At 39.1% G+C, this 16,257-nt stretch overlaps 1 protein-coding gene across 10 annotated transcripts in view; it reads left to right on the top strand.

Moving 5' to 3' along the window:
• The window catches only part of TMCC1 (transmembrane and coiled-coil domain family 1), a 110,544-nt gene extending 95,765 nt beyond the window's left edge, over positions 1-14,779 (top strand). For all 10 annotated transcript variants that reach the window (XM_036431189.2, XM_036431190.2, XM_045579207.1 and 7 more), the window contains 2 exons: positions 2,763-2,898; positions 10,796-14,779. In XM_036431189.2, coding sequence (XP_036287082.1) covers positions 2,763-2,898; positions 10,796-11,110 — 451 coding nt within the window. In that variant the 3' untranslated portion in view covers positions 11,111-14,779. The remainder of the gene's footprint in view (positions 1-2,762; positions 2,899-10,795) is intronic.
• Positions 14,780-16,257: the final 1,478 nt, after the last annotated feature.

Here is a 16,257-nt window from a genome sequence, read left to right as displayed (position 1 = left end):
AAAGGCAGAGTTACGGAAAGCATTGGCCATAGCTACAGACAAAAGATAGAAATGCTTTTTGACCATCCTGTTCAGTCAATTTAGTAACAGAATTTCAGCATGAAAGGAAGAAATGTAGTTTCCTATCAAGGATAAAGGAGAATTAAACAGGATTCAGTAACATAGTAAAAGGGTCAAACTATGCCTTTTTTTTTTTAATATTCCTTTATTAACTTTTTAAAAAAATATATTTTATTGATTTTTAACAGAGAGAAAGGGAGAGAGATAGAGAGCTAGAAACATCGATGAGAGAGAAACATCGACCAGCTGCCTCTTGCACACCCCTTACCAGGGATGTGCCCGCAACCAAGGTACATACCCTTGACCGGAATCGAACCTGGGACCTTTCAGTCCGCAGACCGACGTTCTACCACTGAGCCAAACCGACTTTGGCAAGCTATGCCTCTTTTTTTTTTCTTTTTTTTTTTAATCTTGTTTCTTATAGGAGGAATGAAGTTCAGGATATAGTTATTTATCATATAATCATTGGAAGAAAGAATGTTGGTGACGCTGCAACAGAAAAATTCCTTAAAGACCTTTCCTATAGTTCTTAAAAGTTTGTGTGCTATAGGTGTGGTGAAAAGTAAGGGAAAGGGGAGGATAGTTTTAAATGTTTGAGTTTGTTCTGGCATTTTTATTTTTTTAATATGAAGTCCTCTGAGGCTCACATGCTAGTGTTAGGTGTGTGCTTACCTGAGTAGTGCTCGCTAGTAAGTATATGCTCCAGTTGGGATATACCCTCTGTCTGACAGAGGCTTCCATTCTAGTCACCATAAGCTGGGACTGTGTTTATTATTTCCTTTCTAGTCTTTTTAAATGTGTAGTCTTCAATCTTTCTCTTACCTATGTAGCTCTTTGTTTGATTCTTGGGACTCCACACAACTTACCCCAGTCTGTCCTCCTCACCACTAATATATAACCTATTTTCCTAAAACACTATGTTCATCATGTCACCCTTTCCCCTTTCAGCAATCTGCTTTGGACCCATCTACTGTCTATTCCAGAATCCTCACTCACCTGCCTATCTTTTAAGACCAAACTTCCCTTTTTTCCTCCAATATAGATTCACTATTCAAATTATCCTAATACATTTCTACCTCTTGTCCTTTACCCATCCTCTTTTCTACGTAGAAATTCTGCTATTGTTCTTTAAACCTGTTCCAGTCCCATGGGTCATTAGATGCCCTGCCCAGGTTCCATCTTTATGTAGAATAAGCTCTCTTATATGTAATCCTAGTGCTAGTCATACAAGGTGAATTAAAATCACCTTGCTCCCGCCAAAACCGGTTTGGCTCAGTGGATAGAGCATCGGCCTGTGGACTGAAAGGTCCCAGATTCGATTCCAGTCAAGGGCACGTACTTTGGTTGTGGGCACATCCCCAGTGGGAGGTGTGCAGGAGGCAGCTGTTCGATGTTTCTTTCTCATCGATGTTTCTAACTCTCTATTCCTCTCAATTCCTCTCTGTAAAAAATCAATAAAATATATTAAAAAATAAATAAATAAAATCATCTTGCTCCCAAAGGACTTGTATGCATGCATATTAGCATAACCAATGGACACAGACACTGGGGTGGTGGGGGCTTGCCTGGGGTGGGAATGGCTGCGGCGGGGGTGGGAGGGGGTGTTTGTTGTCAAGTTGGGGGAAAAGGAGACATATGTAAAACTGTAGACAATAAATAAATAATAAATAAAATAATAAAATCACCTTGCTCCCAAAGAATCTCATCTCCCTTCATTTTCCCTCAGCTATAGTCACACAGGCCTACATTCCTTTTTCTTAAATCCCAAGGAACTGACACATTGGAACACCTGTTTTAAAAAGGTGTTCCAATGAACACCTCAAACTTATGAAGATTATTTTTCACCTTGAGAACTTCATTTTTGTTATTTCTTCTGCTTTAATATATCCCCTACCCCCATCTTCACAGCACTTACTCATATCATCATTCAAGTTTCAGTTTTCATTGTTGAAGAGTGCTGAACCCGGAAGAGGCCTTCCATCTTAACCAGCCACCAGGTGCTCTGCTGTGTACCCCTAGTGATGCTGGATTACTTATCCCTTTCTGCCATCGTCTTGGGTTTTCTGCCTCTCCCTCATCTCTTCCACCTCCACTTTAGAATGTAAACTCCTGAGGGCCAAGTTTCTATCTTGCTTACCACAATATTCCCAGTACTTTGAACATACCTGACACACATCAGGCTTTCAGTAAATATGTGTTGATTGAGATGTCCTTGACACTGTGCTTGACCATGGGAATGATGAGCTGTGAATCATGGGCATCAAGGTGAGTGACCTGTCCAGTGTCAAAATATGCTACTGGGACTGCTTGATCAGTTTCCATTTATGTGCTTGTTTATCTTTTGATGAGACCTGCTTAATTGTACTCGAGTTTTCACTTCTCCCATATGCTACTCAGAATAGAAAAAGAACTGCCTCATTTATTATAGGTATGCTCAAAGCTAACCAGGGTTGCTGGCATTTCTGTAAATACTGTGTGTAAAGAAGAATGTAAAAGAGTTATGTTGCCACTATCATATGGCCTTGTGATAAACTGCCCATTTTAGGAAAGTGCTGTACCCACTGGGATTCCCTGTTAAACCAGGCCACTCAACTTTTTTGTGCTTTTATTTTATTCCTTTCCAGAATGAGTTTGGGGATTAGAGGTAAATAACACCAGGAAAATACAGAATGCCTAAATTTTTAATTTCCCCCCCTTCTTAGATGTGAACGATTAGAAGAACAACTAAATGATCTAACAGAGCTCCATCAGAATGAAATCTTGAACTTGAAGCAGGAATTGGCCAGCATGGAAGAGAAAATTGCATATCAGTCCTATGAACGGGCCCGGGACATCCAGGTTAGCATGAAGGATCCAGGTGTAAAAGCAAAAGATTAAAAAAAATAGAATGATTGTTGCCAATGACTAGGGAATATGGGATGGGGGATTGTTGTTAAATAGGTATAGAGCTTCAGTTTTACAAGATGTAAAGAGTCATAAGATAGATGATGGTGATGGTTGCATAACAATATGAATGTATTTAATACCACTGAACTTTATACTTAAAAAGTTAAAGTGATAAATTTTATTATGTATATTTTAACAAAAAAAGAAAAAGAATGAAGTACTGATAATTTTACAACATAGGTAAATCTGAAAAACATGGTGTTCAGTTAAAAGAAACCTGTTAGAGAAGACACATATTATATTATTCCATTTATATGGAATGCCCAGAATAAGCCAACATATGGAGACAAAGTAGATATGTGGTTGCCTGGGGCTGTGGAAAAGGGAACTGGAAAGTGATAGCTGAGGAGCAGCGGGTTTCCTTTTGGAGTGATGAGAATGTTCTGGAATTTTTATAGTAGTGTACAACATTGTGAATGTACTAAATGTTATTAGATTGTACATTTTAAAATTATAAATTTTGTGTTAGGTATATTTTACCATAATAAAAAGTTTAGGGGGAAAAGGTTGGGAGGTTAGAGTATCAAAAGAAACCAATACCAGCTATAATATACCTGCTCTTCATTTCTCAAAAATCTATGCAATTTGAAGGTGATATGCTTGCTTGGGTTACTGGGAAATGTTTCTTAGGCTCAAAATAGTCTCAGCCTATGGGAAACCATATGCACTACATCTGTTAGTTACTGCTTATGCGGACAAGTCTCATGGCCATCTTGCCGATCTTCTGTAGCAAAGGGGGCTTTTGTCCTAGCTGCCAAGTCAAAACCTTGTAGAGGTACATTGCTAGGCAGTTTGTGAGAATACCACAAGGCAATCTTGTATAAGGCTCATAGTAACCTTCTAGTTTATTCTGTGGGAAAATAGAATATTTATCTTTTGCTCGTCCAGTTGGGAGGTATTTCTAAGGGAACAGTTGGTTATTTAATGTGAACATCTTGAAATTAGTCTTGGAGAAGGACCAGGAAATTTGTATTACAGTAGCCTAAAAGAATCAAGAGAATGTCTATATTATTTGCCCTGCTATTTTCTTGTCCAGGCGCCAGGAATTCTATTTATTTTTTAGTTTTCCCCCCCAAGCTCATAGTGGATCTGGAAGTATCCTTTGTCCATTCTCCAGCTAGCTGCAGTCTGAAGTTGCCTGACCTTCAGTTCAAATCCTAGGAAACCAGGACCTATTGAAACCAAGATCAGAAAAACCTAGGATTCCACCAATACTGAATTTTGGAGGATATCTGACCTAAGGGAATAGGTTCGATCCTCTGAGTGTTATGGTAAATTTCATAAAAACTAATGGGTGAAGGTCATAGCCTTAAGGGGAGCAGATCACTTGTAGTATTTGGTCTAGTATTTGAGCATAGTATCCTCTCTACACAGATCAGTAAATCTTAAAAAGGGGGAAGTACTCTCTGTAGAGAGCCCTTTCCACTGATGTCAGGGACTTACTTGGCGTAAAAGAACACCTGGTAGGGTGTATCTCCATTGTTAAAGTGGAAACATTGGAAATAACCTAAATCTCTCCAATACGGAACTGGCTGACATATTTATACTATAAAATTACCTGCATCAGTTAAAAAGATTGAGGTGGATTTCCACATGTTGACATAAAGAGATTGACAAGACTCACTGTTGAGTGAAAGAGGCAAGCGTGGACAGTCCTATATTATGATAGAAAATAAAAAAAGAATTCCATTTCTCTAGGCACATATTTGTATACACTTAAAACATAGGTGAAAGGATGAAAACAAACCAAACTGCAGTATTTACTTCAAGAGCAGGGGCTGGAATTGAGGAAAATATCAAGAGAAAGTATGTGTCCTATTTGAATTTTTTATGGTGAACAAGTAGGTGTGTCTTGTGCAACTTAATAATTTTTAAATGAAAAAGAAGTAAAATTATAAAAAAAAAGAAACATTGTATATTTGAGATCTTGTCCATAAAATTTTCAAACAAATCTAATTGTATCAATGGCTTCTTGTGAACCATCCCACAGGAATGCAATGGAGGACAGTTTAGGTCACATGTGTCAAACACAAGGCCCGCCAGGCCTTGCAATGTGGCCCGCACTGCGCTGTCATCACTGCACTCCGCTGCGTTTCCATCACAATGACAGTTTATGACTGTTCAGTAAACCATTCGGCCCGCGATTTAGGCTGGATTTTGGATTTTGGCCCCTTCTCTGATTGAGTTCGACACCCCTAGTTTAGGTGAATAATAGTCTAGACTCCTTTTGTCACCTTGTATTTAACCCCCTTTACTCTCTTTGTCCTCCCCCTACCCACTTCTTCTCTAGTAACCACCATTTTGTTGTCTGTATCTATGGGTTTATTTGTTTTGTTTTGTTTTTTTGTTTGTTTGCTTTTTGTTTTATATTCCACATATGAATGAAATGGTATGGTTTTTTGTTTTTTTCTTTCTGACTTATTTTATTTAGCATAAGTCTTTCAAAATCCATCCATCTTGTTATAAATGGCAATATTTCATCATTTGTTTATTAATTCTCACCCAAATATATTTTCCTATTGGCTTTTAGAGAGTGGAAGGGAGAGAAAGTCAAAGAGCAAGAAACGTTGTAAGAGAGATACATGGATTGGTTGCCTCCTGCACATACCTTGACCAGGACCAGGGCCTGCAACCCAAGTACATACCCTTGACAGGATATGAACCCAAGATCCTTCAGTCCACAGGCCGATGCTTTATTCACTAAGCCAAACTGGTTAGGGCTAATTCTTAATTTTTTTAGGAACCTCCATGCTATATTCCATAGTGGCTACACAAGTTTATATTTTTACCAACAGTATAGGAGAATTCTCTTTACTCCACATCCTATGCAACATTTATTTCTTGTTGTATTGATAATAGCCATTCTGACTACCTCATTGTTTTGGTTTACATTTTTCTTTTTTCTTTTTTCTTTTTTTTTATGTGTATTTATTTATTTATTTATTTATTTTTAAATATATATTTTATTGATTTTTTACAGAGAGGAAGAGAGAGGGATACAGAGTTAGAAACGTCAATGAGAGAGAAACATCAACCAGCTGCCTCTTGCACATCCCCCACCTGGGATGTGCCCGCAACCCATGTACATGCCCTTGACCGGAATCGAACCCGGGACCTTTCAGTCCCCAAGCCGACGCTCTATGCATTGAGCCAAACCTGTCTCGGCTGGTTTACATTTTTCTTACAGCTAGTGATATTGAGCATTTTTTCATATATATTTGTTGGTCTGTATGTCTTCTTGGAAAATATCTATTTAGGTTCTCTGCCCATTTTTTAATTGGACTGTTTGGGAGTTTTTTCTTGTTGAGTTGTTCTTTGTATATTTTGGATTTTATCCCTTCCCGGTAGTTAACATTTACAAATACCTTCTAGAATTTGGTTGGTTGCTTTTTTGTTTTGTTAATTATTCCTTTTGCTGTGCAGAAGCTTTTGGTTTGATGTAGTCTATTAATTTATTTTTGCTTTTACTTCCCTTGCCTTTGGTGTCACAAATACCCCTCTGAAATGAAGGTCCTGAAGTTTGGTGACTATGTTTTCTTCTAATTGTTTTCCAGTCTTATATTCAAGCCTTTAAACTACTTTGAGTTTATTTTTTTGTGTGTTGTCAGATAGTCAGTCTAGTTTCATTCTTTTCAGTTTCCCCAACACTATTTATTAAAGACATTCCTTTCTCCATTATATGTTTTTGGCTCCTTTGAAAAGTAGGTGCCCATATATCTGTGGGTTTATCTCTAGGCTCTCAGTTCTGTTCCATTTGTCCATTTCTCTGCCAATACCTTATTGTTTTGACTATTATAGTTTTGTAGTATAATTTGAAGCCAAGAAGTATGATACTTATAGTTTTTTGTTCTTTATTCCCAGGATTGATTTGGTTATTTGGGATCTTTTGTGGTTTCATACAAATTTGAGGGTTTTAAAAATTCTATTTCTAAGAGAAATGCCACTGGGATTTTGATAGGGGTTGCATTAAACCTATACACTGAGTGGCCAGATTATTATGCATTCTGAGATCATAATAATCTAATATATATAATTTTGAGGCCTGGGTGCACAAAGTTTGTGCAAGTGGGGGGAGGTGTCCCTCAGCTCAGCCTGCACCCTCTCTAGTCTGGGATCCCTCTCACAATCCAGGACTGCTGGCTCCCAACTGCTCGCCTGCCTGCCTTCCTGACTGCCCGTAACCACTTCTGCCTGCCAGCCTGATCACCCCCTAACCACTCCTGTGCCAGCCTGATTGATGTCTATCTGCTCCCTGCCAGCCTGTTTGCCCCCAACTTCCCTCCTCAGCTGGCCTGGTCACCCCTAACTGCTCTCCCCTGCAGGCCTGGTGCCTCCCAACTGCTCCACCTGCTGGCCATCTTGTAATGGACATCTTGTGTCCACATGGAGGCAGGATCTTTGACCACATGGGGGCAGCCATTTGTGTGTTGGAGTGATGGTCAATCTGCATATTATTCTTTTATTAGATAGGATAGAGGTCTGGTGCATGGGTGGGGGCCAGCTGGTTTGTCCTGAAGAGTGTCCCAGATCAGGGTGGGGGTTTTCTTGGGGCGTGGGGTGGCCTGAACAAGGGGCCTATGGTGGTTTGCAGGCCAACCAGGCCCCCCAGCAACCCAAGAGGAGGCCCTGGTATCTGGAATTTATTACCTTTTACAATTGAAACTTTGTAGCCTGGATCAGAGCCAAGCCTTCTGCTTGCTCTGTGGCTGCCGCCATTTCTGTTTGGATTTGTTTACCTTATATAGTTGTAGCCTAGAGTGGAGCCTTAGGTAGGCAAGGGCAGGCGGAAAGCTTGGCTTCTTCCATTGTCAGAGAAACACAAGCCTCCCTCCTGCTCTCTGTGGCTGCAGCCATCTTGGTTGAGGTTAATTTGCATACTCTGATTGGTTGGTGGGTGTGGCTTGTGGGTGTAGCAGAGGTATGGTCAATTTGCATAATACTGTTTTATTATATAAGATTAGAGGCCTGGTGCATGAACTCATGCATGGGTGGGGTCCGGCCTGCCTGCTGGTCAAACTCCTGGTCGAGGGGACAATTTGCATATTAGCCTTTTATTATATAGGATATACACTGAGTGGCCAGATTATTATGCGTTCAGAGATCATAATAATCTGGCCACTCAGTGTATATTTCAACACTGTGTTGTAGTTTCCAATGTACAAGTCCTTCACTTCTTTTGTTAAGTTTATTCCTAAGTATTTTATCCTTTTTGTTGCAATTATAAATGAAATTTTTTTCTTCATTTCTTTTTCTGATACTTTGTTAGTATATAGGAGTGCAGCAGTTTTTTGTATGTTGATTTTGTATCCTGTAACTTGACTGTATTTATTGTTTTTAATAGTTTTTTCATGGAGTCTTTAGGATTTTCTATATAGAGAATCATGTCTTCTGTAAATAATGACAGTTTTACTTCTTCATTCCAAAATTAGATGCCTGTTCTTTTTTCTCTTGCCTAACTGCTCTGACCAAGACTTCCAATACTGTATTAATAGCCTTGGTGAGAATGGGCATCTTGTCTTGTTCCTGATCTTAGAGGAAAAGTTTTTGTTTTTTTTTTACCATTTAGTATGTTAGTTGAGGGTTTGTTATATATGGCCTTTATTGTGTTAAGGTACTTTTCTTCTATACCAATTGCATTAAGTGTTTTATCATAAGTGGATGTTGTATCTTGTCAGATGCTTTTTCTGCATCTATTGGTATGATTACATGATTTTTATCTTTTATTTGTTAATAGGGTGTTTTGACCAATTTGCATGCATTGAATCATCCTTGCACCCCTGGAATGAACCCCACTTGATGATGATATTTTATCTTTTTAATATACCCTTATATTCAGTTTGCCAATATTTTATTTAGGATTTTTGCATCTATATCCATCAAAGACATTAGCCTATTACTTTCTTTTTTCTGTTATTATTACCGGGTTTTGGTATCAGAATAATGTTTGCCTTGTAAAATTAGTTAGGAAGTATTACTTCCTTTCAGCGTTTTTGGAAGAGCATGAGAATGATAGGTATTAAACCTTCTTTGAATGTTTGGTGGAATTCACAGGTGAAGCCATCTGTTCTTGGATTTTTGGGATTTTTTTTTTAAGAGTTTTTTTTATGACAGTTTCAATTTCCTTACTAGTGATCAGACTATTTATAATAGGTTTTCCAATTTTTATTGATTTTTTATTTTTTATATATTTTATTGATTTTTTCACAGAGAGGAAGAGAGAGGGATAGATAGTTAGAAACATCGATCAGCTGCCTCCTGCACACCCCCCACTGGAGACGTGCCCACAACCAAGGCACACGCCCTTGCCCGGAATCGAACCCGGGACCTCTCAGTCCGCAGGCCGACGCTCTATCCACTGAGCCAAACCGATCCCGGCTAGGTTTTCCAATTTTTCATGTCTCAGTCTAGGAAGGCTATATATTTCTAAGAATTTGTCTATTTATTCAAAATTATTAAATTTGGTGGCATAAAGCCTTTCATAGTATTCTTGCATAATTCTTTGTACTTCTCTGGTGTCAGTTGTAACTTCTCTTTCATTTTTTATTTTATTTAAGTCTTTTTTTTCCTTAGCAAGTCTAGCCAGAGTTTTGTCAGTTATTTCTTTTCAGAGAACCAGCTCTCTGCTTCATTATTTTTTTCTATTATCCTTTTGTTCTCTATTTCATTTATTCCCACTCTAATTTTTATTACTTTCTTCTACTGACTTTGGAATTTCTTTGTTCTTTTTATAGTTCTTTAAGGTATAATGTTAAGTGGTTTATTTGAGATTTTTCTTATTTCTTGAGATAGGCCTGTAATACTGTAAACTTTTTCATACCATTTTTGTTACATCCCCCAAATTTTGGTATGTCGTATTTTTATTTGTCTCTCTGTATCTTTTGATCTTTTGTTTTATTTATTTCTTCTTTGACCCAGTAGTTCAGCAGAATTTTGTTTTATCTCCACATATTCATGTTTTTGTCAGCTTTCTTCTTATAGTTTTATACCATGTTGATCAGATAATATGCTTTGGTATGTTTTCTGTCTTTTCAAATTTATTGAGATTGGTTTTTGTGCTACAGCATGGTCTATCCTTGAGAATGTTTTGTGTGCACTTGAAAAGAATGTACATTCTTGTCATTTGGGTATGGAAAGTTCAATAAATACCAAATATGTTCTTTGCTCTAATCATTAGAGTCTAATGTGTCCTTTTTTTTTTTTTAGTTGGGATAACACTCCAACTAACTGACCTACCTGGCCAGGGCCAGAGCTACCTTCTTTTTACGAGTGGTCCCTGGCCCCACTGTGTTTTTGGAGGTGTCTCTACTGCCTCTCTACTAGGCTCTGCCAGGATGGGGCAGGGACATGTTCATGATTTTGCAGCCCTGCTATACTGTTTAAGATATCTCAGTTTTCTCTATCTGGCTCTGTTGGGTTGGGTGGGACAAGGGAGGCAAGTTCATGATCTTATAGCTTCACCCAACTGCCAGCAACAGTTGTCATCACCTCTGGGTTGCCCGCCCTGGTCTTAGCCTTCTTTGCAGGGTTCTTCAGCTGTTCTGATGCGTTGATCTTTTAGGCATGTTTGTATGTTGAGCAGGGGATCGTTTTTTTAATTATATTAGTCTGATTTGTAAATTTAAGGAGAGAAACAAAGGAGTCTTCTATTTTACTATGATGCTGTGGTCACTCTCTAGTATATTTAAAATCATTGGCATAGCTCAAGATGCATCTGGCTTGCCCCAGGGGCAAGTCAGCTACTCATTACTTGTGAGCAAAAGATTTAACTATTCCCTGTTCTGGCCCACAGGAGGCCCTGGAGGCGTGCCAGACCCGCATCTCCAAGATGGAGCTGCAGCAGCAGCAGCAGCAGGTGGTGCAGCTGGAAGGGCTGGAGAATGCCACTGCCCGGAACCTTCTGGGCAAACTCATCAACATTCTTCTGGCTGTCATGGCAGTTCTTTTGGTCTTTGTCTCCACAGTAGCCAACTGCGTGGTTCCTCTTATGAAGACTCGCAACAGGACGTTCAGCACTTTATTTCTTGTGGTTTTCATTGCCTTTCTCTGGAAGCACTGGGATGCCCTCTTCAGCTATGTGGAACGGTTCTTTTCATCCCCCAGATGATGCTGGCAAAAGAAGGCAGTGCTCCCTTACCCTCTGGCGAGTGCATGCAGCAAAGAATTAGACAGCAACTTACCTACTCTGAAGTTTTCTACAACAACAAAGGAGTTGAGTGAATCTGTTTACATTTAGAATAATGTTTTTTTCTTCAAGAGACGCAATTGCAATAGTATTTTTTAGATTTTATCCAAGAAGTTTTTTGGGCAAAATTCTTGGATCATTTTTATGTAGCATGATTTTCCTTGGGATGCAAATCTTAAACAGTCCTTTACCATGAACCAACAATCTGGAGCACACTGAAGGGAATCTAAACTGTGGCTTGAAAAACTGCACTAAAACCCACTAAAAAGATGCGAAAACCTGATTAGGGAAACCAGTCAAACCTAACACCCTGCCTGGTCTGGGCTCACCACCTCTCCCCTCCCAGACTAACTTTACTGTGAAATCCTACCACATTCCATGTCTGAGTTTTTGGATTCAGGGCGGATTTTCCTTGTCCATGGAAGAACACAAGGATCTCCCTGGCTTTCTCACCCAAGTTGGCCACTCGTGCTAATGCTGAAAGTATGATTGCTTTTGAACCTGGTCCTTTAACCTTTGCTAGGATACAAGTGTGAGAGCATCATGCCCCACGGGATCACTGCATAATCCTACTACAGTATTTTGAAGTAGCCCTCCAAATACTTAATTTTAAGCAAAATCCCATGGCCGCACTTTTAAGGTTTTTTAAAAAACGTGTATAGTCATCAATTAAAAAAAAAAAAAATCCGAACAGCATACTTGAAGAATGTAATACTCAAACTCTCAGTGCTTCCTTATGGTTTCTAATAGGATTTTTTATTGTTAATATTATTGGGTGGTTTGTGTTTTTTTTTGTTTTGTTTTTTGAAAGGATTGGGAGGGTCTTTTACTTTATTCCTTTGAAATAAAGAAGTGATGTTTTTAAATGAAGAAATGTGTGGATATTTAAGTGTGCTGCTGCCTCTTGTCTTGGAACAGTTTGAGTAAAGGAAGACTTGCTATAAATGCTGCCCTCTGATGCCCTTGTTTTGTGATGCAGCTTAAACTCCCTTGTCTGGCTGCTGCTGCTGCTGCTGTTTGCTGTTTGCTGCCCCATCACCACCACCACTTCATGGGCTTGGCTTGGTTGGAGAGGAAAGGGGTGTGCAGGGAGAAGTTGTTTTCACAAACCAGCTTGATAGGATGGAGATTTTTTTGTCCTAAGAGAATGTTCACTCAGTGACTTTGGACTGAACTGTCTTTAGGGAAAAATGAGACTAAGAGAGTCATAATAATTCCTTGTGTTTCCTTAATTTATTTGTTAACACCTCCTAATTACTGAAACCAAAGTGATTATGAATCTTCTGTCTGCATTTTGGCCTCTGCATCCTTAATTTCAAAGCTTTATTTTGTCTGCCTGAGAGAATTAACTGATGGTGATTCTCCCTAAAGAGCAGAGAAGGAGATATCAGGTTAGAAGGACCCAGGCTTTGGGTGTATAAAGTGTTGTCAGCTTCCTAGTCATATAGACTGACATTAACATAATTGTGCTCAGTGGACTTTTATAGACAGTTTAGAAAAATGGACTGAGACTTCTTCCCCTTTCTATAACCAGTTTCATCATCTTGGTGGAACTTGGGCTTTTAGAGCTTATCTAGAAAGTATGTTTGTGGCATTAAGTCACCTCAGCCTCAGCTCTGTGTAACCGAGTAATGAGCAAGGGGCACATGATGTGCCCCCAAAAGAGAACATGCTTTGCCTGTCTCCCCCTATCCCGGGAAATTCCTTTGAAACCAGATTAGCATTGCCTTGTCTGTCTGACAGCATGGTTTACATGACGGCTCCAGCCGCTGGTGGCTTTGGCAGGCTGGCTTTCTCAGAGTCAGCATGTTGTTAACATAATCATTTTGATATTTTAACTCAGGTATCCCAGTCTTCATTCTATTCCTGGATGATTGTAGCATACCTGTTAGCTCTGTTGACCTCTCAAAAGTAGTGCCCAGAGCAGGGACCAGGGTGGAATTTTTATTATTATTATTATTATTATTTTAATCACAAGGGAGATTTTTCTTTTAAAAAAATAATTGGAACCAATTCATGTTCAGGCCAAAAACAAATTGTTCCGAAGCTGATGTATTGAAAATGTTAACTTTGTCTAAAAATATTGCAGTGATTTTAGACCGGCGTGCCAAAGGACACCATGACTTTGTTGAACTAGCACAGTTTGTTCTTGCTGTTTTAGCTTAAGGCTCAGAATAGAGAGCCACAGTTTGCCAGTTTTTCTAAGATGGAACCTTTGTGTCCCCTAACCTGTGTAAAGGCTACTAATTTTGGCGGGCACTAGAAGTCACTGTGATAGATGAATTTAAATTATTCCTTATGCCTTGGGATGGTTTCTATCAAAGGAATGTTTTTACCTCTGGAAAGCCCCCTAATCTCCCAGCCAAACATGCCTGTGCTAAATTTCCATTTTCTCTCAAGCTGTCCTAGGAAGGACCTGCAGGTTGGATCAGGCACAGTAATGGCCCTTCTAGCTCTCTTGTTTCTTGATTGTTCAGCAGGTCCAACAGTTGTTTGCATTTAATGCTATGTGTAACTATGAATATGGTTTGATGCCTTTCCCATTTTCTGCTGCCCATACCTATTACCTTTGAGTTTCTTTGCATTGTGACTGTTCTTGGATTCTCTTGTCTGTTCAAAGCTCTTCTATAACCTTGCTCTAATGATTTAACAATTGTTCTATAGATGGAAAATTCCCATCATTTTAATGCATCTTCTCTTTTAAAGACTACATGCATTCCCTTTGAAATGAAGCATTCCTGGGTTACTTGTCAGTGGTGGTGCCTGAGGCTGTGGTAGCCTGGGTGACTATGTTCAGGTTATAGAATGACTAATATTTTACAATTTTTATGATAATTGAAGGACATGTCTGCTGCAATTTCAATTCCTTGGTATATACTCAGTGCATCCTAGCAAGGGACGCTTTCTATTCCAGTGGCTCCTTAATTTTACACTTCACATTGACTGGGACCCTTTCTCTCTCTTGTACCCCCTCCACCCAATTGACATAAAAATCTGATAAGGAAAATACTGAGATTAAGCCTTCCTTGCTAGTAATGTCCTAATAATGAACATATTTTCATGTGTCTTTAACTACCTTTGGTTTTGTTTCTAATTTCATATTCCTTTGAGGTACAGTCAGATGAAATGCTGAATTTCGAGAGAGTTTCAGTACAGAGCTGCCTTTCAGCTTTGGAAAATATGCATCCAAAACAAAACCAAATACTATAGTCAACAAATTCACAAAGGCAAAATTATGGTTCCCACCCCTCAATGAGACTGGGGATTTTGAATGTGGCTCTTAAGAGTTAACATTTCTATCTGTGTGTTATGTATGCTAAGTGATATCCCCAGTAGGACTGACTACTAGACTGTAAGTGTGTTTTATCAAAGTGTGTAAGAATAAAAACTCGCACGAATTGAAAAGTACAGAAATGACACTTGTGAATGTGTGAACGTTAACACTGTAGTTGATAGATCTTAAGCTGCTAATTGTTGAGAGAGGATTACATTTTATGTTTTGTCTGATTGCTGCAGATTCTCAGCAGCACTTTTACTGTATATACAAATTGAAATAAAGACCTCAGCTATTAACGAGGTGGTTGGACTTGGGTTTGTTTTGCTCTTTATTTTTGCACATTCCGTTTCCAATGACAACCTTGTCAATCTGAAAACTTTCCACTAGTTTGTGCATTAGGAACTGTGTGTATGTGTTGTATGAGTGCATGCATGTGCGAGTATATGTTTAGCTAGTATCTTGAAACTGTAACTGATAGCTGAGTGGCTATCACTGTCTCCCTGGATTTTACACACATCACTTCCAATGTGGCACTTTGCCACAATTCCTTTAGACTGATAAGACTGCCTTTAAGACCTTTGGAGGGAGTTCTTTAGAGGCAGTACTTCCAATTCAGCATCTGAAGATTCCACAGTGGGTATGATAATCCCTGTCCATTCATTAATAAACAAATGTTATGATGCGTGTATAAACATACTTGGTAAACATTTAAGATTTCGAGTTCCATGTACATGTAAAGGGTTTATCTAGCCTAACCATTGCATCGATGGTTTTGTAGTAGAGGTAGTAAATTCTTTATTTTTTGTTAATCCTCACCTGAGGATATTTTTTCATTGATTTTTAGAGTAGAAGGGAGAGACAGAGAGAGAAACATTGGTATGAGAGAGACGCATTGGTTGCCTCCCACACACACCCTGACCAGGGCCGGGGATCAAGCCTGCAACTAATATACACGCCTTTCACTGGAATCAAACTGGGGCCCTTCAGTCACCAGGCCAATGCGGTATCCACTGAGTCAAACCGGCTCAGGCTGAGGTAGTAATTTCTATTACAGCTTTTGATCTATCAGAAGCCTCTGGAAATCCAGAATCTTAATCTTGCCTTTGACAGGGTACTAAGCAATCTGCATTTCAAGATAGTTGGGGCCACACTTCTGGTTTAGTAGCTCTGTTCCTCCTACCACATCTATAAACTAGAAACATCACATCCATCTTGATCTTACCTAGTAGCTGTTGTGAAAATAAGATCTCTTGAGAACGTTTTTAAAATTGTGAGAATGCCCTTAAGCTTCTAGAAACAGAATGTAGGTTGTACATTGCCCAATCCCAAGGGGCTCGATAAGTAAGTTACACTATGACGGATACATCTTAGTGTTGTACAGTGCATAATGGGCACAAAGAGCAGCTTTGATGATAGGTGATACGTAATTTCAAAGCCTGCTTTACTTTCATTCACTAAAAACTTTGGAGAATGGAAGGCTGGTAGCATAAATCTGAGAAGTTGCCATGTAGCAAAGAGTTTGGGGAGATAGAGGACAGTATGGCCAACTAGAAAATGTGTGACTCAACTAAAGGATTCAGATGTGTTACTTTTAAACTCTATGGACTAAGTCTAGATAGAGTAGGTACATTTGTTAAGTACTTATTGAATGCCAGGCATAATGCTTGATACTTGACATGTAGTTCTCACTTAATTCCCCCACAATCTCCCGCAAGCAATGTCCTCGTGGAGCTAAAGTCAGTGAAGCATGAGTAAAATGGCTTGCTCAAAGTTACACTGGTAGGAAATGGAA

This window comes from Pipistrellus kuhlii, unplaced genomic scaffold, assembly GCF_014108245.1.
Source record: "Pipistrellus kuhlii isolate mPipKuh1 unplaced genomic scaffold, mPipKuh1.p scaffold_m20_p_11, whole genome shotgun sequence".
Classification (NCBI taxonomy): Eukaryota; Metazoa; Chordata; class Mammalia; order Chiroptera; family Vespertilionidae; genus Pipistrellus; species Pipistrellus kuhlii.
Note: the sequence above shows the minus strand (reverse complement) of the source record. Positions and strands in the feature narration are given on the sequence as shown.